At 43.3% G+C, this 25240-nt stretch overlaps 1 protein-coding gene across 3 annotated transcripts in view; it reads right to left on the reverse strand.

The window, feature by feature from the left end:
* FBXL5 (F-box and leucine rich repeat protein 5) overlaps window positions 1-11794 on the reverse strand; it is a 55606-nt gene extending 43812 nt beyond the window's left edge. The window contains exons 1-2 of one of the 3 annotated variants that reach the window (XM_040237551.1): window positions 11661-11794; window positions 8845-9070 (exon numbers count right to left, since the gene is read on the reverse strand). In XM_040237551.1, the coding sequence (XP_040093485.1) occupies window positions 8845-8889 (45 nt within the window). In that variant the 5' untranslated portion in view covers window positions 8890-9070; window positions 11661-11794. The remainder of the gene's footprint in view (window positions 1-8844; window positions 9071-11660) is intronic. The other 2 variants (XM_040237550.1, XM_040237552.1) reach the window with 2 other exon arrangements.
* Between the last annotated feature and the right edge of the window lie 13446 nt (window positions 11795-25240).

Genomic DNA, 25240 nt, shown 5'->3' on the forward strand with positions numbered 1-25240 from the left:
CGCGCCCGGGCTGCCCGGCCGGCGGAGGCGCGGGGGCGCGCGCGGGCCGCCGCCGCCATGCGGTCCCTGCCGCCCCACGTGACCCGACGCGCGGTGGTGGCTCGCGCTTCCACCTCCCAGCTCCTCTCTCGTTCCTCGTCTGCCCGAGAAAGAAACCGAGTCTTTCCCCCTGTTTGTTTCTCTGTTAACGTTTCGCGACAGAAAAGACACGATCTGAGGGGAGAGGGTGTCGTCTCAGAGGCGTTGTCGGCGCTCCTCTCGGCCGCTACGCCCACCAGGCCTTGAGGCCGAGGCGCCGAGGACAAAGGGCCGCGGTCGGTCGGCCCTGCCGCCCAGTTCGCCTGAGCGCCTGCGCTGGGCGCGCCCCGGCCCCCACGAGCCGCCCTTCGCTTCCCTGCCTTTCCCGGTGCCTGCTCGGCCCCCCGGCCGGAGCACTGACCTCCCTGCCCGCCGGTCAGGGGTCCTCAGCGATGAGGGGAACCGGGCTTGGGGAGCTCCAGAACTCTGGGAACACTGAGAGCAGGCCGAGGCCGGACAATGGCGGCCCCTGGGCTTGAGGGCGGGCGCGGAACCCCGGGGCTGGGGGCTGGGCGGGAAGGCCGAGTGGAATCGTGAAGGAAGACTCCTGGGAGGGAAAATGTCTCCTGGGAATCGAAGGCGGGAAGACGCTTGAAGCTCCGAAATACCCGGTCAGGGTTGTCAGTAAGGGCCCTGGGTGCTGGGGAGTCTCGAGGGTAAATAATCTCAGAAAGTCGGTTGCGGGGAAAGAACCTTAGGACACATTCCTCCATTTTGAGCTGAGACTCAGAGAGAAAGAATACTTCAGCCAGGTCCCTGGCAAGAAAAAGGTCAGTCTCTTCCCGACAGGTCGACTCATCCTGGCCTCGGTCCTCCAGGAGACCGAGGAAGACCCTGTTATGGGCTTTGCTCGTCCAGATCAGACCTGGACTGTGTGAAATGAAAATATTGCCTGCCATGTCAATAAATAAATGTTTTACGGCCATCAGCGATTTCTGGCATCCAAATGTAAATGAGGGTGCCCGAAAGGGAACACAGTGTCTGTGATCCAACAGATGCTGCCACCCACTCCCTGGGGGGTCGGGGGGTTGCTCCTGGGGCGGAGGGTGGCGGAGGCAAGAAGCAGCTATCTGCCACTCCTTAAGGTGATCGAGGAAACAGGATTGGCCCCCCAGATAACTGAGAGATGAATTCAGTGAGCCCAGAGGCTGGCATCTTCCCATACATAACACGCTATGTATTTGAGTTTTCTTACATCACAATAATCTTTGATGTTCAGACTGCCTGGCTCCCTTTGTTGCAAACTTGTATATAGCCTGACTCCCCGCTCCTGCCTCCTTGGAGCGGTTTTCTCTGAGCTACTGAGATGCTATCTCCCCAGCTTGGGTTCCAACTGGTCCCATCAAATAAAATTAACTCTCTACTTTCAGGTTTTGACTGTATTTTTTAGTCCACAGCTGGTTAGTTGGAGGGTTCATGAACACACAGATAAATGAGAAGGAAAACAGGAAAGGTTGAAAACCTGGGTTATGGGGTGTGTGTGTGTATTTGTTCAGTCACCTCCAACTCTTTGTGACCCCCATGAACTGTAGCCCATCACGCTTCTTTGTCCATGGGATTTCGGAGGCGAGATTATTTGAGTGGGTTGGCATTTCCTCCAAGGGATCTTTCTGACCCAGGGATTGAACCCATGTCTCCGGCATCTCCTGAATTGGCAGGTGGATTCTTTACCATTGAGCCGTCTGGGAAGCCCTGTTATGTAATTTGCTTAATGACTATAAACTCCAGGAGAGCAAGAAGCAGGTGTATTCTGTTCAACCCTTGCATCCATACTGAGAGTTCCAAGACAACATAGGGGTTTGATGAATATTAAATAAATGATGGAGTAGAAGAGTATTAGAACTTTGAATAAGAATGCTTTCGTTTATTTCTAATCTTACTATGTGCCACTTATTGAAAGGCAGTATGAGCAGTTTTTAAGAGCACAATTTAGCACTGAAGTTGGATTCCTGGTTTGAGGGATACTCCATGTGTGACCTTGAGCAAGCTTCCCTAACTTCTCTGTGCCTCAGGTTCCTCATATATGTAATGGGGTTAATACAGCCATGAACTCAATGCTTGTGCCCCTCTCAAATTCACATGTTGAAACCCTACTCCTCATGGGATGTTATGAGGTGGGCAATTGGGAGGTAAGAGGATTGGATGAAGTCATGAAAGTAAAACCCTAATAATGGGTCCCTAGGAGCTCACTGCCCTTCTCTGCTTATTTGCATGTGAAGACGTGTGAAATCAACAGTCAGGCCCACACGGTGCTGACACCTAATCTTGGATTTCCAACCTCCAGAACTAGGAAAAATAAATTTCAACTGCTTATAAGCCACCCCGCCTATGCATGGGCTTCCCTAGTAGCTCAACTGGTAAAAGAATCTGCCTGCAGTGCAGGAGACCTGGGTTCGATTCCTGGGTTGGGAAGATCCCTTGGAGAAGGGGTAGGCTACCCACTCCAGTATTCTTGCCTGGAGAATTCCATGGACAGAGGAGTCAGGCAGGCTACAGTCTGTGGAGTCTCAAAAAGTCAGACACGACTGAGCAACTTTCGCTGTCTGTGGTATTTTAAGTCTGAGCAACTGAGACAAAACACCTACCTCATAGGATTGTTATGAGAATTAAGAGAGTTCATATAGTTGAATTGCTTATAATAGTACCTAGCACATAGTAGGGTTTCCCCAGTGGCTCAGTGGTAAACAATCCACCTGCAATTCGGAAGCCACAGGAGACGTGCATTTCATCCTTGAATCGGGAAGATCTCCTGGAGGAGGGCATGGCAACCCACTCCAATATTCTTGCTGGGAAAATCCCATGAACAGAGGAGCCTAGCAGGCTACAGTCCATAGGGTCACAAAGAGTCAGACACAACTAAAGTGACTGAACTGTGTGAGGTGTACTGCAGAAAACTAAGTCTCAGTGATGATTGCCTAGCATCCCACAAATTAGTGAGGAATCTGGCCAAATGATCTAGGCCCAATGATACTGTGCCAGGCATTCTGTTAGTTGTATGGGATACAGAGATGATGACTTGTACGTAGTCTGTCTTAGAAATGGGAACAATTCTTGTATAATAGAATATAGAGAAGGTCCTTGATAGCTATTTCATTTTCCCTCCTCTGCCCCTGTCTTCATTCTTTTTAAACTCTACTATTTCACTACAGCTTTGTGTCTATATTTTCTGATATCCCCCAGAAGACATTTTCTTATTTTCCTTCTGTTTCTTTACCCTATTCTGATCTGTCACTCAAGTTGTCTCGAAATGTGAACCCAGACCTTAGGTCAACCAGTTACACAGAGCAATGAGCTCCATGAGACTAGACACATGGTTTTGTTAGGTAGGTAGAACAGGGAAAAGGAGTCCAAAATGGCAGTGGCTACAGACAAGGAAGGGAAAACCCCGCGAAAATGAAACAGAAGAAGGTCCGAGGACCGGAGGGAGGACCTCAGGTAAAACAATCAACACTCCTGGCTGGCCCAATTTACATAGGACAGGCCCAGGGAGAGATAAACATATAAATAGAAGAGCCAAAGCCAGCTCTCTCTCCTGCGCGCTGGGGTGCTCTTCTCCTAGTGTCTTTAGATCGACGTGCCCTCACGCCTCGAAGATGGATTTTCCTGCTATCTTCTAAATAAAATAGAGCTGTAACACTGATTTGTCTAAGAGCTATAGCACGGTCCATTCGAGACCTGAGAGCTATAACACGGTCTATCCAAGACCTGAGAACTGTGACTCGCCAAGGGGGCTTTAATGTCTGTCACTCCAAATCTTTGTTGTGACAAGACAAAGAATCGAGGAACATACACTCGCGTGACAGTTTTATCCTCAGCACTTAGGACAATGCCCGTCATACATACACTGAGTACTCAATCTTTGTTGAATAAAGAAAGAAGGAAAGAGAGAAGTTCATAGCATTCTGTAATTTCCCCATTTCTTGTGTTAGTCGCTCAGCTGTGTCCAACTCTTTGCAACCCCACAGACTGTAGCCTGCCAGGCTCCTCTGTCCAGGGGATGTTCCAGGAAAGAATACTGGAGTGAGTTGCCATTTGCTTCTCCAGGGGCTCTTCCCAACCCAGAGATCAAACCCTGCATTGCCGGCAGATTCTCGCCATATTTTGTTTCACAATACCAGTTTGTGTCTGTCGTTCACCAGTATACCCCTAGAACCAGGCACGTGGAATAGGTGTTTAACAAATAAACAAACAAAAAAAAAAAGGCATTCTACACAGTTTCACTGTAACCTAGACCTTGAAGCAGTGTAGTTAGCTGAACAGTAGTAACAGCCAGGTTGGACTGGTCATTTCAGGGAATTTAAGATAATAAAATGAAAGAAAGTAATAATAAAAAAAAAAGTAATAAGTCCCGAGGGTCATTCTTCCCTTCAGAAAAAGCTATTAACTTTTGCACCATGTGCTGAGTAAGGTAATAATTAATCACCAGATATATCCAGAATACATGATTGATTTACATTAAACTTTAGCCCTAAAAAGAAGACATTGATCAGCCTAGTATCATTTTTATGGGTTCCTGCAACTACAGCAGATCAGGAGCTACTATTAAAGTCAAGGTTATTGGCTTAATCATGCCTTTTGATTTCTTCTGACATATGAAAGTGAAGGAATTCTAACAACCATCTCCTCATAACATCATGTGAGGAGTAGGGTTTCAACATCTGAATTTGATGAGGGCACAAGCACTGGATTCATGGCTGTATGAGCTCCGTTTACATATGAGAACAGAGGCACAGAGAAGTCACAGGGACAAGGGACTAGATAAGGCGTGAAAACAGAGCGGCAGAAACGCACAGTGCGTAGTGCCTTTCCTTCTCTCGTTCTCTCTGAAAACTGCATGCTGCGGGGGAAAAATGCCAAATCATTCCCTGGTGACCTAAATGTCTGATGACATGAGGCCTCTTTACGGGTATTGTTGCAGTGAAAAGGAAGAAAGAGGAATGAGTTGGTTTCTTTTTTTTTTTCTTTCCTAAGAACAAAGATAGTGAGCAGGCCTGATCACTCCTAGTTTTTATTTTGTTACTTTGACCATCTGATTTGAAGAGCCGACTCATTGGAAAAGACCCTGATGCTAGGAAAAGATTGAAGGCCAAAGGAGAAGAGGGCGGTAGATGATGAGTTGGTTAGATGGCAATTGGTGATGGACAGGGAAGCCTGGCGTGCTGTAAAGAATCGGACATGACTTAGTGTCTGAACAACAATCTCTAATCTGTAACTAAATTTGCTTTTTGGCCCCCTAAATCTGCAGAAGCTACATTTCACACCTGTTACCATTAGATTCTATGCTAATTACATCCTGTTTCTGGGGCTCACCTTTACAAACCACCTCTCTTAGTTTTTCTCTTTTTGCATTAGAGAAAGAAGGCCACAGTGCTCCCAGACTGCCAGACTCAATTACTGGGTTACCTGACACCAGCTGGTGACTGTTATTGAAACAAGAGAAAGAAGAATACAAGATCCTGACCCCTTTGTTCCTCCCCCCTCATCTTATATAAGCCTCTAGACTCCTCGTGAAAGGGCCAGGGGCACAGTTCTTCAGGCAGAAGCCAACATCTCCCCCCGCACCCCACCCTCATCACTCCACCAGCTGAAGATTAGAAATAGAAAGCCACTTTTCTATTTCCTCCAAACTCTGTCTCCATTTTTTTTAAAATTCATATTTGGTGGGCAGAGAAAGCCAAGTTTGGCAGCAACAGTATTTTCCAGCCCTGGTTTTGAGGGCCCTGGAGAGGGTTACAAGTCAGGGAAAGTCCATTCTAAGGCATTTATATTTAACTGTATTTAACTGAGTTTATGACACAGCAGTTTTCCCGGCAAGCAGCGCGTTAGTTGTGAAAGTAAACAATGAAAGGCCTTTGCTAATCCCAACTGAAAAGGAAATGGCAACCCACACCAATATTCTTTCGTGGAGAATCCCAGGGACAGAGGAGCCTGGTGGGCTGCTGTCTATGGGGTTGCACAGAGTCGGACACAACTGAAGCGACTTAGCAGCAGCAGCAGCAACCCCCAACAGTTGGAATCCCAAACCCAACTCGGTACCAGAGCTGATCCTACTGTCAGTCAAAATAAGCAACTAACCGTGCGCGCGCGCGCACGACACACACACACACACACACACACACACACACACACACACACACACACACGCACGCACGGCAGGCTAGGTTGATTGATTTAGGAGTAAAGCTCTTAGCAGGGAAGGTGTCATTTTTAAAAGAAAAGATAGCCACTGAGTTGAAATGTGAGGCCTGATGCCATGTTTTGTTTTCCGTCTTTTTTTCTTTCATTTTCCGTTCAAATGCTGTATTTGCACATGAAGCTCAGAATATGAAATATACATAGGCCTGCATAGCAAGTGCTATTATTATTTTCCCATTGGTTTTTACTAAATAGAGATGAGTGGTTGTGTGTATTCTTTTGCTGGGGTGGTCAAAACTAACTATGACAGACTTAACAACAGAAACTTTGTTTCTCACAGTTCTGGAAGTCCAGCATCGAGGTGTCAGCAGGTTTAATGTCCTCTAGGGGCCTCTCTCCTTGGCTCGGAAATGGCCACTTTCTCCCGGTGTCCTCACATGGCTTTTGCTCTGTGCCTGTGTGTGTCTGGCTCTATGTCCTAATCTCCTTCTCAAATAAGGACACCAGTAAGATTGCACTAGGGTCCACCCTAACCACCTCATTTTAACATAATCACCTCTTTAAAGGCCCTATCTCAGAATACAGTCACCGAGATACTGAGGGTTAGGACTTCAATATATGAATTTGAAGGGAGCACAATTCAGCCTTTAACTCTACAGAAAGAAAAGCTTGTCATAAAAGGTATAATAAAGGCTTTTGCACAATGAGAAAAATAATGGGAAACAACTGGATGTCTCTCAATAGAATACTGGAGAGTTGATAAATTATAGTACATTCATTCAATAGACAAATAAATATGCACCTGCTAGAAAGTACAAGATACATCTATATTTGCTGCTATGGAATGAAATCAAGGTGTTCCAAGTTAAGAGGGAAAAAACAACAGAGAGAACATTTTATTAAACATGTTCTCCTTTGGTGTTTTTTTTTTTAAATATAGTATGTGTTTCTAGAATAAGACAGCAAAAATTGGTAAGCAGCACTCCTAGGATGAGAAACAATTAAATGTTTTTTAAAATACATCCATACCCTTTGGTACAGTTTTAATATTTTTCTATGTTCACCTATTTTCCTTATAGTTACAAAAATTTGTCAATGCATTTTAAGAGCATTTTAAATCATTAAATATACTAACATGTTTGGTTGTGTATAATCAGTAGCAACAGTTCTAGTTTCAGGTAGAGCCATTTTATGTTGTTGTTGCTCAGTTGCTAAGTTGTGTCCAGCTCTTTGCACCCTCATGAGCTGTGTCAGGCTAGACTCCTCTGTATCTCCCAGAGTTTGCTCAGATTCTTCTCCATTGAGTCAGTGATGCTATCTAACCATCTCATCTTCTACCTCCCTCTTCTCCTGCCCTCAATCTTTCCCAGCATCAAGGTCTTTTCCAATGAAACAGTTCTTCATGTCAGGTCACCAAAGTATTAGAGCTTCAACCTCAGCATCAGTCCTTCTAGTGAATATTCAGGGTTGATTTCCTATAGGGTTGACTGGTTTGATCTCTTTACTGCCCAAGGGACTCTCAAGAGCCTTCTAATGAGGGCATTAATTCTTTGGCACTCAGCCTTCTTTATGGTCCAACTCTCACATTCGTACATGACTACTGGAAAAATCATACATCTGACTATATGGACCTTTGTCGGCAAAGTGATGTCTCTGTTTTTTAATACATGGTCTGGGTTTGTCATAGCTTTCCTTATAAAGAGCAAGTGACTTTTAATTTCATGGCTGCAGTCTCCATCAGCAGTGATTTTATAGCCCAAGAAAATAAAACCTATCAGTGCTTCCACTTTTTCACCTTCTATTTATGATTACCCCATAACTATATTCTAATCTGCCCTGTCTCTGACTACTCTGATTACACTGCCATTGTGTCCACATCTATTTTTCTAGTAGGAATGGAAGCCTCCTTGAGGGAAGGAACAGGGTTTTTAAAGACCTTGTAGAAGTAGGTGTGATAAAAGGTTAACTGAAAACGACATGATCAAAATTGTACATGATCCACACCAAGCTTATAAAAAGGATTGCAAATAAGTGGCACAGAGTCTTATTAAGTTTCCTCTGAGAGACACAGTTACAGATGATTCCCTCCCTCCTTTATATGTTTCTCTTCTTTCCAGTGTTTTGAATGAGCATGTTTACTTTTGATGTCAGAATATAGAAATGACTATATTACAAACAATCTTACAGCAACTATATTTTAAAATACCTTAGAAAGGGGGAGAAAGAAATGGCAACCCACTCCAGTATTCTTGCCTAAAAAATCCCATGGTCGGAGAAACCTGGTAGGCTACAGTCCGTGAGGTCGCAAAGAGTTGGACACAACTGAGTGACTTCACTACACTTCAAAAGGGGATGAAAGGAAATGCTGTATATCAAAATGTTGGCACTGGCTTTTGGTGGTGGGACTATGACTGGTTGGAGGCAAGGAGAGCTACTTTTGTTCCTCAAAATTTTAGCAACGAATTTGTTTTCAAATTTTGTATTTGAAAAACAAAACTAAGGTTTTGAGGGTTTTTTTTTAAGATTTCAGTTTAATTAATATTGATCATCTTTCGATCCACCATTGCAGAGCTCTATCCAGTTTCTCGGAAGCCCTGCGCTACCACCCAGACACATAGATTCTTCCTGTACCTGTGCCAGAGACCTGTGCACGCATCTCCTGCCGCACAGTCCCATATTCTGGCGTGGGTCTCTCCCAGTCTGTCACTAGGAAGCCATTCCAGTGAGTTCTAGCTGAGTTCTCTTCCTTAGACCACCAAGCCATTGTGGCACTTCCTACAGGACATAGACACGGACCCTCTTCACCAAGGTTAGGCTGCCCTGGACTTCCCTGGTGGTCCACTGGTTAAGAATCTACCTGCCAATACAGGGGACAAGGCTGTGATCCCTGGTAGGGGAAGATCCCACGTACCATGGCCCCACTAAGCCCTGGGGCCCCAGATACTGAAGTGCGAGTGCCCTAGAGCCCACGCTCTGCAGGAAGAGAAGCCACCACAATGAGAAGCCCCCGCACCGCACCTGGAGGGTAGCCCCCACTCGCTGGGGCTGGAGAAAGCCCTGCTCCTCAACCAAGACCCAGCACAGCCACAAATAAACAAAAAAAGAAACAATAAAAATAAAGTGCAGCTAGTTGCTAGGAAGTTGAGGGTTATCTACCACATTGGGCATTTTCCTGTCTGGTGACCCTCTGTGCTCACAGTGAGTCTGTGTCCATTTCTAGAACTTCAAGTTTGCATTTCTGGAGCACATTCTTGACTCAAAGAAGAAGGCAACAACAGATCCGAATGCGGGTGCTACTTCCTCTAGCCTTTTCTTCAAGGTGTGGAGCTCCCTCCCCTAGAGGAGGTTTACTCATGCCTCACAAGTGAGAAAAAGAAACGCATATACAAAGAGACATATACAAAGGCACAGGAGAACAGAAGAGCTGAGGAGAAGAAGAGACATAAAAGATAGGACAGAAAGTAAAAGATGAGGAAACGCAGAGTGGGGGAAGGATTAAAGAAAGATAAAAGATATAGGTGGAGGTAAACAGAAGAAAACAATAACCAAGATATACTGAGGGGAATTTGCTGTATGGCTCAGGAAACTCAAACGGGGCCTTTGTATCAATCTAGAGGGGTGGGATGGGAAGGGAGACTGGCGAGAGGTTCAAATGCATTGAGGTCTTAACATGTACCAGGTACTTAAGTGCTTCACATGAGAATTGTCGTGTGTAATCCTCACCACTACTACATGTGGCAGGTTCTATCATTTTTTCCACTTGATGGGAAAAGGAAAAAACTGTTTAGAGTTATTATTTGTCCAAGGTCATAGAGGTAGTGAGTGGGAAATCAGGGATTTAATCTATGTCTTTCACACCCTAGAACCTGTACTTGACCTTACACTGAAAAACAGTTCTCTGTCATCAGTTTACGTCAACACACTAAATGCCTAACATGTGCTATTAACCTTTGAACAGGAGCCAAAGGTGACAAGGAAGAATATAGGCCATACCACAAACTACATAAGTGTCTAAATATACAGTAGTTCAGTTCCTTAGATTATCTTTGGAAAAGACATAGTTTAGATAAGGCTAAGACTATAGTTTGCATCAGTAGTGATACTGTGCAGGGCCCCATGGGGCTTCTAGGCACAAGGCCTTTCATGTCTTCTATTTCTTTGTTGATAGGAAATAGCCTTCATTTACCCACCATGACCTTCCCTGAGTTCCAAAGAGCAGATTCAAACAGTTGCTAACTGGGGAAGGGCGAGGGTGTGAGACCAGGAGAAACTAACAATCAGGAGCAGCCTTGGGGCAAGGTCTTATTTCCCCACCTAGGGATAAAATGTTGTTTTTGTTTAGGTGCTAAGTCACATCCTGTTGGGACCAAACTGAAGCCAGGACAGGCTCTAAGGGGCAGGCTAGGCCTGAGGTTTAGTCTCTAGGAAAGCTGAGGCACTGGGAACTCCCACAGGCAGTGTAGCTCGATCAATCAGAAAAAATCCCTGTAGCCCCCTGCCCGCGCCAGACCTGAGCCAATCCGGATAGGGATGCAAGGTTAAAAGTCCCGTGCGCGCGTTCGGTTTAGCCAATCAGCTATGCTGTTACAGGAACAAAGAACCGTCTGTATAAAAGTAGATGTGATTCAGTGCTCGGGGCTCTTGTCGGATTTCACTGTGCTGGATGAGACCTGGGCCCTAGCTCGAGCTAGCAATAAACCCCCTTTATTCTTTTGCATTGCTGTGGACGTCTTATTCTCTCAGTTTTGGAGACTCGGACTCTGGGCATAACAATCCAACTCTTTTGTGACCCCATGGCCTGTAGTCTGACAGGCTCCTTAGTCCATGGGATTTCTCAGGCAAGATTATTGGAGTAGGTTGTCATTTCCTTCTCTAGGGAATCTTCCCAACCCAGGGATCAGACGTATGTCTCCTGCACTGGCAGGAAGATTCTTTACCACTGAGCCACTAGGGAAGCCTCATGCACAACAATACCTTTGAGCTATTTTGCAAATACTGTAACCCCTTCCAGGTGGGAGAAGTTAACAATTGTCGATGGAATGCTGCCATAAGCATGTAGACCCCAGCTGGACCTGAAGGTTGATGATATTGACTTTTGCTAACCTCACTACCAACTCTTTAGAAAGATGTGCACAAGCTGATCACGCCCACTTTGAACAATTACTATAAAACGTCTCACTATGTTCCCCAAGTTGGGACACACAGTTTTGAGGGCATTAGCTTACTGTGTCCCCCTTTACCTGGCAAAGCAATAAAGCTACTTTTCTACTTCACCCAAAACTCTGTCTCCAAGATTCAATTCAGCACCAGTGCACAGAGAAGTCGAGCTTTCAGGATCAGTAGAAATATGGACATAAGATGTCCATAGTGGTCCATAATGTTTCTTCGCAAAATTTCCAGAGAAATAAAAGCCTTCCATTTCCTAGACATACCTGTGTGTCACTTACCTATTCTTAATATTGCCAAGTCAACACCAACTCCAATCAAAGACTCTATTATGAGCTGACTTGCAGGATGGTGCAGTGTATATGGCCCAAGGGAAAGGTGGTGACTAGTATCATGGACAACTTGTTTCAGCTGTTTTCAACATGTAGTGAGGGAAAGTATAACTCGTTTCTGGAATGGAAAGGAATGATAAGCTTCCTGTAAATTGTCAGGCTTGCATTCACTGTAATGATGACATCTGGCAGGTGATTGCTTAATCTCTGCCTACGCAGGCAGAGGTGAGTGTTTAGAGAAGTATCAGTTCAGTTTCCTTCCTCATAAACCCAAAATACAGTACAAAAAATATTCCCAGATGTACAAGACAACTCTCAGAAATTTTTAAATGCTAAGAGGCATATGAAAGTCCTGAAAGTGTTAGCCACTCAGTCGTGTCTGACTCCATGGATGGTAGCCTACTAGGCTCCTCTGTCCATGGAATTCTCCAGGCAAGAAAACTGGAATGGGTAGCCTTTCCTTTCTCCAGGGAACTTCCCAACCCAGGGATTGAACCTGGGTCTCCTGCATTGCAGATTCTTTACCATCTAATCCACCAAGGAAGCCCACATGGATGGCAAGAGTTATATCAGCAGAAGGAATCAGGGCTGTCATATACACCTCCTTTCCAGTAGTCATGGGTAGATGTGAGAGTTGGACCATAAAGAAGGCTGCTTTCAAACTATGGGGCTGGAGAAGACTCTTGAGAGTCCCTTGGACAGCAAGGAGATCAAACCAGTCAATCCTAAAGGAAATCAACCCTGAATAGCCACTGGAAGGATTGATGCTGAAGCTCTAGTATGCTGGCCACTTGATGTGAAGAGCTGACTCACTGGAAGACTCTGATGCTGGAAAAGATTGAAGTCAGGAGGAGGGGTGACAGAAACAGAGGATGAGATGGTTGGATGGCATCATCAACTCAATGGATGTGAATTTGAACAAACTCTGGAATTAAAGGACAGGGAAGCCCAGCATGCTGCAGCCCGTGGGATCACAAAGAGTTGAATGTAATTGACTTAACAAAACATATATGCCTGATTCTCATTAATTGATTGGGTTTAGGGGGAACAACTTGGTAATTCATAAAACATTGTCCTGAGATCTAATTCCATCTCTTGTGCCACACTACTTAACCAATAAACTCTGGAGCCTGTGTGCCACAACATAATAGAGAGTCCTATATGTTGAAACAAAAGATCTCACAGGATACAACAAAGATTCCATGTGCTGCCACTAAGCACAGATGCAGCCAAATAAATATTTTTAAAAATAGTTAATCAATCACTATTGTCTTTACAACTAGTTTACCTGTGATTTGTTCCATCCACTTTTCCTAAAATGTTTATGCCAGGATGATTCTTTGGATGACTACAGACATTTCCCCTTATGTGCAAGACTGTAATAAAACATTGACATATGCTTGTAACTGAACTGAAAGTATTCTTTAACAATAGAGAGGATGTAAAGGCAAAGTGGGTGGTAATGTGGACCGAGTTTCTTCACCTGTAAAATGCAGTGAAAGTCTATACCTCCCAGGATATCCTGAGAGTTACATGTTGTGTGGAACAGAGGGCCCAGCATAGGAAACACTAAATATTAGATGTTACTTTTACGTATAAAATGAAGGGACAAGATGCTCTCTTTGGTCTCCTGCAGTTCACAGCTTCTGGGACCCAAAAATAGTACCTTGAAAGATATTTCTTCAGGTTAATTCTACAGATTAATTTAGCAGGAGAAGAGAGGGACTCAAGAGTTAGACTTGCCTGTTAAATGACATAAAGCACAAAATGTCAGTTAGTGGTTGAAACAAGATAGAGGTATTCTCTTTGCCTCGTGCTATTAGCTATCTATTGCTGTATAACACGTTACCCAAAACTTAATGGTTTACAAACTTTGTGTCACAGTTTCAGGGGATTAAGAGTTTCATAGTGGCTTAGCTGGGTCAATCTAGCTTAGGTTCTCTCATGAGAATACAATTAAACTGACAATCTAGCCACATAAAATAAAACAGTAAGGTATACTGACCGAGTCTGCCAGGAAATAATGAATAAGGAAGAGATAGTTGTGAAATACTTACCAAATATAAATGCCCAAGTTGAGTCAGCTTTAGGATGGGTCGAAATAAAAGGAATGCTATCATTTATGAAGATTCAAAGATTTAAACATGTTTAATCTTGCCTGTCTCTAACTGAACATCCCTGGAAAATGAGATTTCCCCCCTCTTTTACACATTTTTAATATTTCTATGATCTTCCTCTACAATTGTAGGAGTAAATCATGCATTGATGACAGCCATCAGTCACGGAAAGACTGACTATATACCAGCCACCACCTTATCTGACAACATTGTGAAGTAGGCTCTGACCACCCAATTTTACACAGGAGGGAACCAAAGCTCAGAGGCGCAAGTAGGATTTGAAGTCGTATCTCTCATTTTCATTGCACCATGAGACTCTTTCCCTCCTGTGCTTTACTTCCTGTTAAACACACGTCCTACCATGTAGTCTGCTGAGAGCTTAATTAGAAGAAGTGCAGACAGTGGGGAATAATATATGGCAGAAGAGGAGATAGAGTGCACACTGCCTCAAGGTTCTTAAGCTAAGTGTCAGCTTACTGTTACCTAAATTAATGAGAGAAGATCTGAAATAATAATTAAGAGTTAATGGTATGGTGCTGACAATGCAAGTACAGTAACACTTCAACCAGAGAGCTGTGGTGCCAAGAGTTCCTACTGCTGCTGCTGCTGCTAAGTCGCTTCAGTCGTGTCCGACTCTGTGTAGCCCCATAGACGGCAGCCCACCAGGCTCCCCTGTCCCTGGGATTCTCCAGGCAAGAACACTGGAGGGGGTTGCCATTTCCTTCTCCAATGCATGAAAGTGAAAAGTGAAAGTGAAAAGTGAAAATGAAGTTGCTCACGTGTCCGACTCTTAGCAACCCCATGGACTGCAGCCTACCAGGCTCCTCCATTCATGGGATTTTCCAGGCAAGAGTACTGGAGTGGGGTGCCATTGAGGGTCCATAACTAGCCCTGCTTCTGATGATGTTCCTCAAAACATGGTCCTTTTGGAACTTGATTAATATCATACCCCGTTCTTTTAAAGATCTGATTTCTGAGACTCACCTTTGGAAATTTGAGTTAGCATATTTGGGTCAAGGTCTCAGACCATATGATTTAGTTACATATGATTCCTATGTAACTAAAGTTTCAAAAATACTATTCCAGTTATTAGGAGACCCCAGTTTGATTCCTGGGCTGGGAGGATCCACTGGAGAAGGGAAAGGCTACCCACTCCAGTATTCTGGCCTGGAGAATCCCATGGGACTGTATAGTCCATGGGGTCACAAAGAGTCGGACACGACTGAGCAACTTTCGCTTACTAACTATGTGTCCATAATTAAAACTGTGTCCGTAGTTAAAACTGTTTCTCAGACTTGATAACATGATAGTAGAATTCATGGAACTCATGGTATCATTTGTGAAACACAATGACATGATAACCTAAATGTAATAGAGCTAAATTTGCATGATAGATTACTAGAAAAATGATACAGACGGTTTGTTCATGAGTAAACAGAGCTGAGCTCAAATCTCTTCATAATTATGTAACTATGGCAAGTTCCTGAACACTTCTGAGTCTAAGTTGCCACTTCTGTAAAATATTGACTATAATGCCTTGATGGGTTATTGTGGAGATTGAAGATAGTGAACATATAATGCTTGACATATAGTAGTGAGTGTGAGTGAAAGTCGCTCAGTTGTGTCTGACTCTTTGTGACCCCAGGGACTGTAGCCTCCCAGGCTCTCCTCTGTCCATGGGATTCTCCAGGCAAGAATACTGGAGTGGGTTGCCATTACCTTCCCCAGGTGACATATAGTAGCCATTCACTTAATAACAGGTATTTTATTACTAAACATTTAAAACTATATAAAACAAGATACTGTATATTAATAGAATCTAGTATCAAGAGAGATTAAAGGCCACAAGGTTTCAAAATGGTTTGAGCCATTATAATGGTTCAGCAGACCCAGATGGGAATCAGACTGTCTGGATTCCAATCCCATCTGGTCTACTTTCTCACTTACTACCAGCAGAGAAAAACGGAATTTTATTTGCCTTCTGGGAATGAAGTCTTTGTTAATCTTGTTAAGCTATGAGCATGTTTACTCTTCTGCTAAATTAACTGTGAAATGGAAATAATACAACTTATCTGACAGCAATGTCTGAGAATTCTGTTCAGTTCAGTTCAGTCGCTCAGTCGTGTCCAACTGAGTCTTGACCCCCATGGACTGTAGCACGCCAGGCCTCCCTGTCCATCACCAACTCCCTGACTCTACCCAAACTCATGTCCATTGAGTCAGTGATGCCATCCAGCCATCTCATCCTCTGTCGTCCCCTTCTCCTCCTGCTCCCAATCCCTCCCAGCATCAGGGTCTTTTCCAATGAGTCAACTCTTCACATGAGGTGGCCAAAGTATTGGAGTTTCAGCCTCAGCTGAAACTTCCAATGAACACCCAGGATTGGTCTCCTTTAGGATGGACTGGTTGGATCTCCTTGCAGACCAAGGGACTTGCAAGAGTCTTCTCCAGCACCACAGTTCAAAAGCATCAATTCTTCGGTGCTCAGCTTTCTTCACAGTCCAACTCTCTGAATAAATGTACTTATTACCTATCACTTTGTCTCCCTCTGTATTTTTTCTGAGATGAGACATCAGAAACCTGAACTTCATTGAGTCCTGAGACCAGGTGTGTGACCTCAGTTAAAAGACCTCCTACTTTGGCCAAGTTCAAAGCCCAGTCAGGGTTTTGGCTGGGTTCAAGTCCCAAGCTGAGGTGCATTGCTTCCAATTTTCCGTTTTCTCAGTCCTGTGAGTGTGCCAAGTCTCTGTATTCTTATCGCCTTGGCTTTTGTCACTGTTCATCTAGTCATCCCAGCTAGAACAATGACAGCAAACAGACTTGAGGACAAGACCCTATTCTAAGGACTTTCAGTATAAAATTTTATCTTTTCTCAGAATGACTGGAGTGTAGGTACTATTACCATCACTATGTTACTGATGCAAAGAAACGACTCATTGGAAAAGACCCTGATGCTGGGAAAGATTGAGAGCAGGAAGAGAAGGAGGCAACAGAGGATGAGATGGTTGGATAGCATCACCAACTCAATAGACAGGAGTTTGAGCAAACTCAGAGAGATAGTGAAGGACAGGGAAGCCTGGCATGTTGCAATCCATGAGGTCACAAGACTTAGTGACTAAACAAGAACAACATCTTTACAGATAAAAAAAAAAAAAAAACAGATGGAAGAGATGCAAAATTTGCCCAAGGTTATCCCACTAACACAGAATCAAGATTTTAACATAGGCAATCTAGCCCCGAAACCTGTTATTTTATTTTTTAATTATTTTTATTTTTTGGCCAAACCTCAAGGCTCGCAGGATCTAAGTTCCCTACTGGGCCCTCTACAGTGAAGACACAGAGTCCTAATCATGCATATTTCAAGGAAATCTCCTAAACCTGTTATTTTAACATACATGATACAGCCTTTAGAGATTTTTGAATTAGTTTTAAAGACTTAACTCTGCATCACTTGAATATCTAGTAAAATACACAGCCTTCTTAAACACCCCCAATCCATCCCCTTCTCAACTCACACTGATATAGACCTAGTTTAGGCTCTACTACCTTCTGCTAGAATGACCATTCTCCTTGGTTTTAGCTTCCTCTCATTCAATCCTGCCAAACCAGCCAGTCAAAAGATTTCTAAGGTAAATCTGATAAATAGCTCTCCCTTGATTAAAAACTTTGAATGCCACCCCAGTTTTTACTGAATAGGATGCAAATACATGTGTCATTCAGTGAGGTACCTGGTATAGTTCCTCAGTAACAATATTGAGTGTGTTACACTTTACTTTCATCCATAGGACCATGTCTTTTTCCCCACTAAAGTGGGCCCTTTTTGCAGGTAAGGACACTGTTTTGTTCATCTTTATTTAACCCATAAATGCCCAGGTCCCAGAAGAACTGTAGATATAGATGAAGCCACAATACTGTTAATACGTGAATCCGGATGATCCATTTCCCCACCAGCATGTGAGAGTTGGACCATCAAGAAGGCTGAGTGCAAAAGAATTGATGCTTTCCAATTGTGGTGTTGGAGAAGGCTCTTGAGAGTCCCTTTGACAGCAAGGAGATCAAACTAGTCAATCCTAAAGGAAATCAACCCTGAATAATGATTGGAAGGACTAATGCTGAAGCCCCAATAGTTTGGCCACCTGATGCTAAGGAACCATCTCATTGGAAAAGATCCTGTTGCTGGGAAAGATTGAAGGCAAGAGGAGAAGTGGGCAGCAGAGGATGAGATGGTTAGCTAGCATCACTGACTCACGGACATGAGTTTGAGAAAACTAAGTGAGGTGAATAGTCAAGGACAAGGAAGCCAGGAGTGCCACAGTCCACGGACTCACAACGTGTCAGTGACTGAACGACTCAGTGACTGAACGACTCAGTAACTGAACAACAACCAGCAAGTGCAGAATCTGTGGCTTCAGGGAACCTGTCAACATTACTAAGAAGTGCTTTTGAGCCCCTAGGTGTGTTTCTCACAGTTCAGTTCAGTCGCTCAGTCATGTCCTGCTCTTTGTGACCCCATGGACTGCAGCATGCCAGGCTTCTCTGTTTATCACCAGCTCCCGGAGCTTGCTCAAACTCATGGCCATCGAATTGGTGATGCCATCCAACCATCTCATCTCTGTTGTCCCCTTCTCCTCCTGCCTTCACTGTTTCCCAGAAACAGGGTCTTTTCCAGTGAGTTAGTTCTTTGCATCAGGTGGCCAAAGTATTGGAGTTTCAGCTTCAACATCAGTCCTTCCAATGAATATTCAGGGCTGATTTCCTTTAGGATGGACTGGTTGGATCTCCTTGCAGTCCAAGAGACTCTCAAGAGTCTCCAACACCACAATTCAAAAGCATCAATTCTTCGGCGCTCAGCTTTCTTTATGGTCCAACTCTCTCATCTATTCGTGACTTCTCACAGGCTCTGTAACAAATTCACTCTCTTTATAGTATGCCACTACCTCAGATAACAAGACAGCCATTGTGTCTCTTCTTTTCTTCACCTGAGCCCTGTATTCTCATATCATCATAAGCTTAGGTGCCAAGTTGTAAAGAAGGGCTTTCTTCTTTGTGACATATTGTTAAAGTAGTCCCAGAGGAGGGTTATTTCAGCACTGTGTCTTTAGTGAAATAGCTTTCAACTGTATCCAGTTACAGCCCTCCAGCTCCCTGGGCACCAGATTTGCTCTCAGGGGTCTGAGTCAGGGAAAATGTGAGGTTTGGCCACACTGTCATATTCAGAATCCCCACTTCTTTTCAACAGTGGCTTTAGTGTTGATGCTCAGAGCTCAGCTGACCTGTACACAGGTGCCAAATCGAATCTCAGAGACAGAGTACTGGGTGAAGTAGAAAAGAGTAGATGTATTGTTTTGCCTGGCAAATGGGGACAAAGCAGGCTAATACCCTCAAAACTGTGGGTCCCAAGTTGGGAAACATAGTGAGAAGTTTTATAGTAATTGTTCAAAGAGGACATTCAGTTCTGTTCAGTTGCTCTGTCATGTCCGACTCTTTACGACCCCCATGGACTGCAGCACGCCAGGCCTCCCTGTCCATCACCAACTCCCGGAGTTTACGCAAACTCATGTCCACTGGTTGGTGATGCCATCCAACCATCTCATCCTCTGTTGTCCCCTTCTCCTCTCGCCTTTGATCTTTCCCAGCATCAGGGTCCTTTTCAAATGAGTCAGTTCCTCGCATCACGTGGCCAAAGTATTGGAGTTTCAGCTTCAGCATCAGTCCTTCCAATGAACACCCAGGACTGATCTCCTTTAGAATGGACTGGTTGGACCTCCTTGCAGTCCAAGGGACTCTCAAGAGTCTTCTCTAACACCACAGTTCATAGGCATCAATTCTTCAGCACTCAGCTTTCTTTATAGTCCAACTCTCACATCCATACATGACCACTGGAAAAACCATAACCTTGACTAGATGGACCTTTGTTGGAAAAGTAATGTCTCTGCTTTTTAATATGCTGTCTAGGTTAGACTTGGAGAGAGTCAATTTCTAGGTAGGTTTGTTGCAGGAAGGGGGACCCCTTCCAGGGCCTGAAACTGGGCTCTTGTCTAACACTCGGAAATGAATTGTCCAAGGAGACACATCTTCTGACAAAGCAAGAGATTTTATTGGGAAAGGGCACCCAGGTGGAGAGCAGTAAGGTAAGAGAACCCAGGAGAACAGCTCTGCTGGTGGCTAGCAGTCCCGGGTTTTATGGTGATGGGATTAGTTTCCGGGTGGTCTTTGGCCAATCACTCTAATTCAGAGTCTTTCCTGGTGGCGCACGCATCACTCAGCCAAGATGGATGCTAGTGAGAGGGATTCTGTGAAGTGGACAGACACACGGTGTCTCCTTTCAACCTTTCCCGAACTCTTCTGGTTGGTGGTGGCTTATTAGTTCCATATTCCTTATCAGGATCTCCTGTCATAAGACAACTAATGCAAATGGTTACTATGGTGCCTGGCCAGGATGGGCAGTTTCAATCAGTGTGCTTCTCCTAACAGACTGATAAGAAGTCCAGGGTTGCTGAGGAGGAGAAAGGGATCTGGAGCCCTCAGGAAGGAGAAAGGGGTCTGGGGCTCTCTAGGAGGAAAGGACAAAGGTTCTTTTCTACATTGCTTTGTCATAGTCAGTATAACAATATATCTTTAGGACATGTTTCTCCTTAACAAGAACCTTCTGACTAATCCTGTCATCTTAAAATGTATATTATGGGAGTGGGTCTGGTAAGATCTCTCTATTGTTCATTTTAATCTTGTTAATTTAAGATGTTATGGGAGTGGGTCTGAAAAAGTATGTGGTGGTAGTTTAATCGTTAAGTTGTGCCCAACTTTTTTCGACCCCAAGGACTATAGCCTATCAGGCTCCTCTGTCCATGGGATTCTACAAGCAAGAATACTGGAGTGGGTTGCTATTTCCTTCTCCAGGAGATCTTCCCAACCCAAGAATCAAACCCGGTCTCCTACATTGCAGGCAGATTCTTTACCAACTGAGCTATGAGGGAAGCCCGAAAAAGTATGTAAGTCCTTGATAAGACTAGCTAAGGGGGAATTCTCCATCCCCCTTCTGACATCTATGTCAGAAGCTTTGCCTGTCCCTTTTCTTACTTTAATAAAGCTCTGCTACACAAAAGCTCTTGAGTGATCAAGCCTGGTCCCTGGTTCCGAAGCTAAATCTTCTTCGGAGATCACTAATCTGACATCGTTCATTGTTAAGCTATCAACATGATCAGCCTGTGGTCATTCTTCTAATAGGTTGGTGGTAAGGTAAGTAGGAATCTGATGCTGGGAAAGATTGAAGGCAGGAGAGGGGGACGACAGAGGATAAGATGGTTGGATGGCATCAACAACTTGATGGACATGAGTTTGAGCAAGCTCCAGGAGTTGGTGGTGCACAGGGAAGCCTGGTGTGCTGCAGTCCATGGGGTCACAAAGAGTCAGACACAACAGAGCAACTGAACTGAGCTGAACCGAAGTAGGATTCAACATCATCAGCCTTCAGGTCTGGGGTCTACAAGCTTGTTGGCAGCATACCATCGTTAATCATGGGGGGAAAGGGTTGGGTATCTGCCAACTAGCTCAAATATATTGTTGTATGTATCCATTGATGGGGAAATAGGACTTTGCCCCAAGGCTGCTCCCTGGTCTGGAATCCCTTCCCTTCCCTGATTGACAACTGCTTGAATCTGCAGACAGGGTAGGTCATGGAGGCTCAGTGAAGGCTGTCTCCTGCAATCAAAGAAGTGGGGGACACAGTGGATCAGTCTTGGTCCAGTTCAATTATTTTTCCCTTAACATGACCTGTCTTGCATAAGTTACCTCTGTAAATTAGGTAAGACTTGCTACCAGTCTGCCAGAGGTACCTGAAGTGATCTGAATCCCAGAGTGCCCACAGGGGATGCCCAAGGTATGCACTCCAAGGTGCATTTGTCTCACCCCTTCCCATGCCCCTCACCAACTCTACTGCCTAGAATGGGGCTTTGTTCACCAGAGCCTCAGTCAGTATTTTAAGACATGGAATAATATTTGAAATTTTATGCCATGAAATTGAAAGACGCTTACTCCTTGGAAGAAAAGTTATGACCAACCTAGATAGCATATTGAAAAGCAGAGACATTACTTTGCCAACAAAGGTCTGTCTAGTCAAGGCTATGGTTTTTCCTGTGGTCATGTATGGATGTGAGAGTTGGACTGTGAAGAAGGCTGAGCGCCGAAGAGTTGATGCTTTTGAACTGTGGTGTTGGAGAAGACTCTTGAGAGTCCCTTGGACTGCAAGGAGATCCAACCAGTCTATTCTGAAGGAGATCAGCTCTGGGATTTCTTTGGAGGGAATGATGCTAAAGCTGAAACTCCAGTACTTTGGCCACCTCATGCGAAGAGTTGACTCATTGGAAAAGACTCTGATGCTGGGAGGGATTGGGGGCAGGAGGAGAAGGGGACCACAGAGGATGAGATGGCTGGATGGCATCACAGACTCGATGGATGTGAGTCTGCATGAACTCCGGGAGTCGGTGACGGACAAGGAGGCTTGGCGTGCTGCAGTTCATGGGGTCGCAAAGAGTCGGACATTACTGAGCGACTGACCTGAACTGAACTGAAGGAGAACTAAAGTTTATCTGAGGAAAGGAACAAAAACTAGAATGAAACTATCTGACCTTCAGTCAAAACTACACAGAAATCCTGATATTTAAGGGGGAAAAGAAAAGACAAAAATGAAACAAAAAACCACAGGCTCTCAGCTGAGATGAATTTAGCTGTTGCTAAGACTATAGTCATCAATACATGTGCATCTATGTTCTCCAGAGGAACCTTCTGAAGAAATCTGGGTCACAAGTGAATTAATTGTTCACAACCACACGCCACACCCTTTAGTCTGAAGAAAGAGGAAGTTGATCCACTTTCCTTATGGCCAATTGAAGTCAGAATTGCATCAGGTTCCTGTTGGCACACTCTTTTCTTAAAAAAAAAAAAGAAAAGACCATTTATCTTGTTTCTGTATTGCAAATCGCTTTGGTTGATTTGACTTTTCAGATTTTAAATGTATGAGATTTGTTGTTGCTCTGATGACACTACAGCCTGTTAGGCAATGTGGTATTAATGGAGAAATTCACCCAATTGCTAACTAGATTAGGGTTTTAAACATTGGTAGTGTTTTCAGCTTATTAAAGCCGAACATTTTACTGTGAACATTTCAACAATATTAGTACTGTTACAAATTGCAACTATTTATCGTGAAAAACTCATCTCAGCCTTACTGGTTAGAATCATGGTGTCATGCAAAGGACACTTGACTACATTTCATCGTTCTTTGTCTCTTTCACTAAACAACTACATGGTCATGGACAAGCTCGATAACTTTTATGACAGTCTATGAGAAAACAAAAGTGCCTAGCATAATACTTGGCATATTGTATAAGCATTCAATATTTGTTAAAGTGAAAGGTTTAACAGATATTAAACAACTTACAGTCTTCATGAATTATACACTAAGTATATATTTGACCCTCCTATTTGACATGTAGAGCTTTCTGTGGTAGCTCAGTTGGTAAAGAATCCACCTGGAATGCAGGAGAGCCTGGTTCAACTCCTGGATTGGGAAGATCCCCTGGAGAAGGGATAGGCTACCCACTCCAGTATTCTTGGGCTTCCCTGGTGGCTCAGATGATAAAGAATCCACCTGCAATGTGGGAGACCTAGGTTTGATCCCTGGGTTGGGAAGATCTCCTGGAGAAGGAAATGGCAACCCACTCCAGTATTCTTGCCTGGAGAATCCACCTGGACAGAGGAGCCTGGTGGGCTACAGTCCATGGGGTCACAAAGAGTCAGATATGAATAAGCAACTAAGCACATTTGACATGTAGATGTGGAAAGACTCATCATTACATTCATATGAGACAAAGCAAAGCCTCATATTGCCTCTAAATACAAGTCAAAAGTCATAATATAGTGCTTTAAAAAACAACAGGTCACAAGCTAATTGTGGACTGAAACCAGCAAATCTTTTTCATAGAAAATATCAGAGAAACTTACTCAAAGTCTGAGCAAGGAATATACCTATTGCCACAAGTACCATACTCAACAGTGGCCACTGTTATGAGAAAAAAAATAATGAAGAGGATATGATAAATAAAACATGAATTGGTCAGGATATTTTGGTTGCTGTCTTCTCATTAATTCCTGGTATAAGACAGTCAACTTAAATACCCATTTGTCAGAAAATATACAGTGTGGTATTTTTGAATTTGTAACTTGTAATATTTTAATCAAATGAATACAAATTGAACTTGCATCGTATTTTTTTAAGCAATAAGAATAAAGAATGATAAAGTGAAAACTTCAACTACTGGATCTGGGGTGTAGAAACAATAAGGAAAAAAATAGTTAATTTAAACAGCAAATTTTGACCTCATTCATGACACCTTCTAAAGCAGGAAAAAAGTATAATACAAAAGACTATAATAAAGTTTTTTTTCTCTTTTTGGCTACTCCATGTGGCTTGTGGGGTCTTAGTTCCTTAACCAGGAATTGAACCTGGGCCCTCGGCAGTGAAAGTATGGCGTCCTAACCACTAAACCAGCAGGGAACTCCCATAATGGAGCTAATTTAATCTGTATTTAATTTAATATCAAATTGTCAAAGATATTTTTTAAATAGAAGCTTAAAATCTTCAAAATTGAAAATCTCCTTGGACACAACCTGCTGAATTTATTGATAAGGAAAGGGGACAAGTACATCAAGATCCCAGTCTAAGCATTGTTAGTGATTAAACCTTACATTGTCATTAAAGCACATTGGGAGACAGAAAATAATTCACATATTTTCTTACAGCATGTTTGGATATGGTGTGTATAAATTAAAAATCTAATAAAAAATGCACAGTGCTAACCAGTAGCTCATTTATGTTTTACTACTGTGAAGCACTTAGCAGCAATACTTGTCACACCTCCACAGAGATTTCAAAATCCAATTTGATGAAAATAAGCTGGATGACATTTTTAGTTTGTTGGATATATGCAGCAAGATCAGTTCAAACAGGATATGTTATGTTGTTTAACTATAACATCACACAAAATTGAATTAGATATATTTATTTTAGATAATATATTGCTGGTAATATAAGTTAAAAAAATATTTTTGATGGAAAATTTCAAACGAAAATAAGAATAGAGACAGTGCTATAATGAACATTGTCAGGCACCAATAATTATCAGCTTCAATAATTATCAACTAACATACAATATAACAAAATTCTGTTATCTGAATATGATTCTGGTAATTTCATGGAGGCTTTAAAAAACACAGGGATAGTTATTTTGATTAAATATTTAGTGCTATTTGGTCGACTATTTTTTTCTAGTTGAAAAATAATTGTTATTTTGCAAACATTTCTGAAGACAATATCTAAGTAATAACATGACATAGATAAATGATATTTTCAGCATT

This window comes from Oryx dammah, unplaced genomic scaffold, assembly GCF_014754425.2.
Source record: "Oryx dammah isolate SB20612 unplaced genomic scaffold, SCBI_Odam_1.1 HiC_scaffold_3, whole genome shotgun sequence".
Lineage (NCBI taxonomy): Eukaryota > Metazoa > Chordata > Mammalia > Artiodactyla > Bovidae > Oryx > Oryx dammah.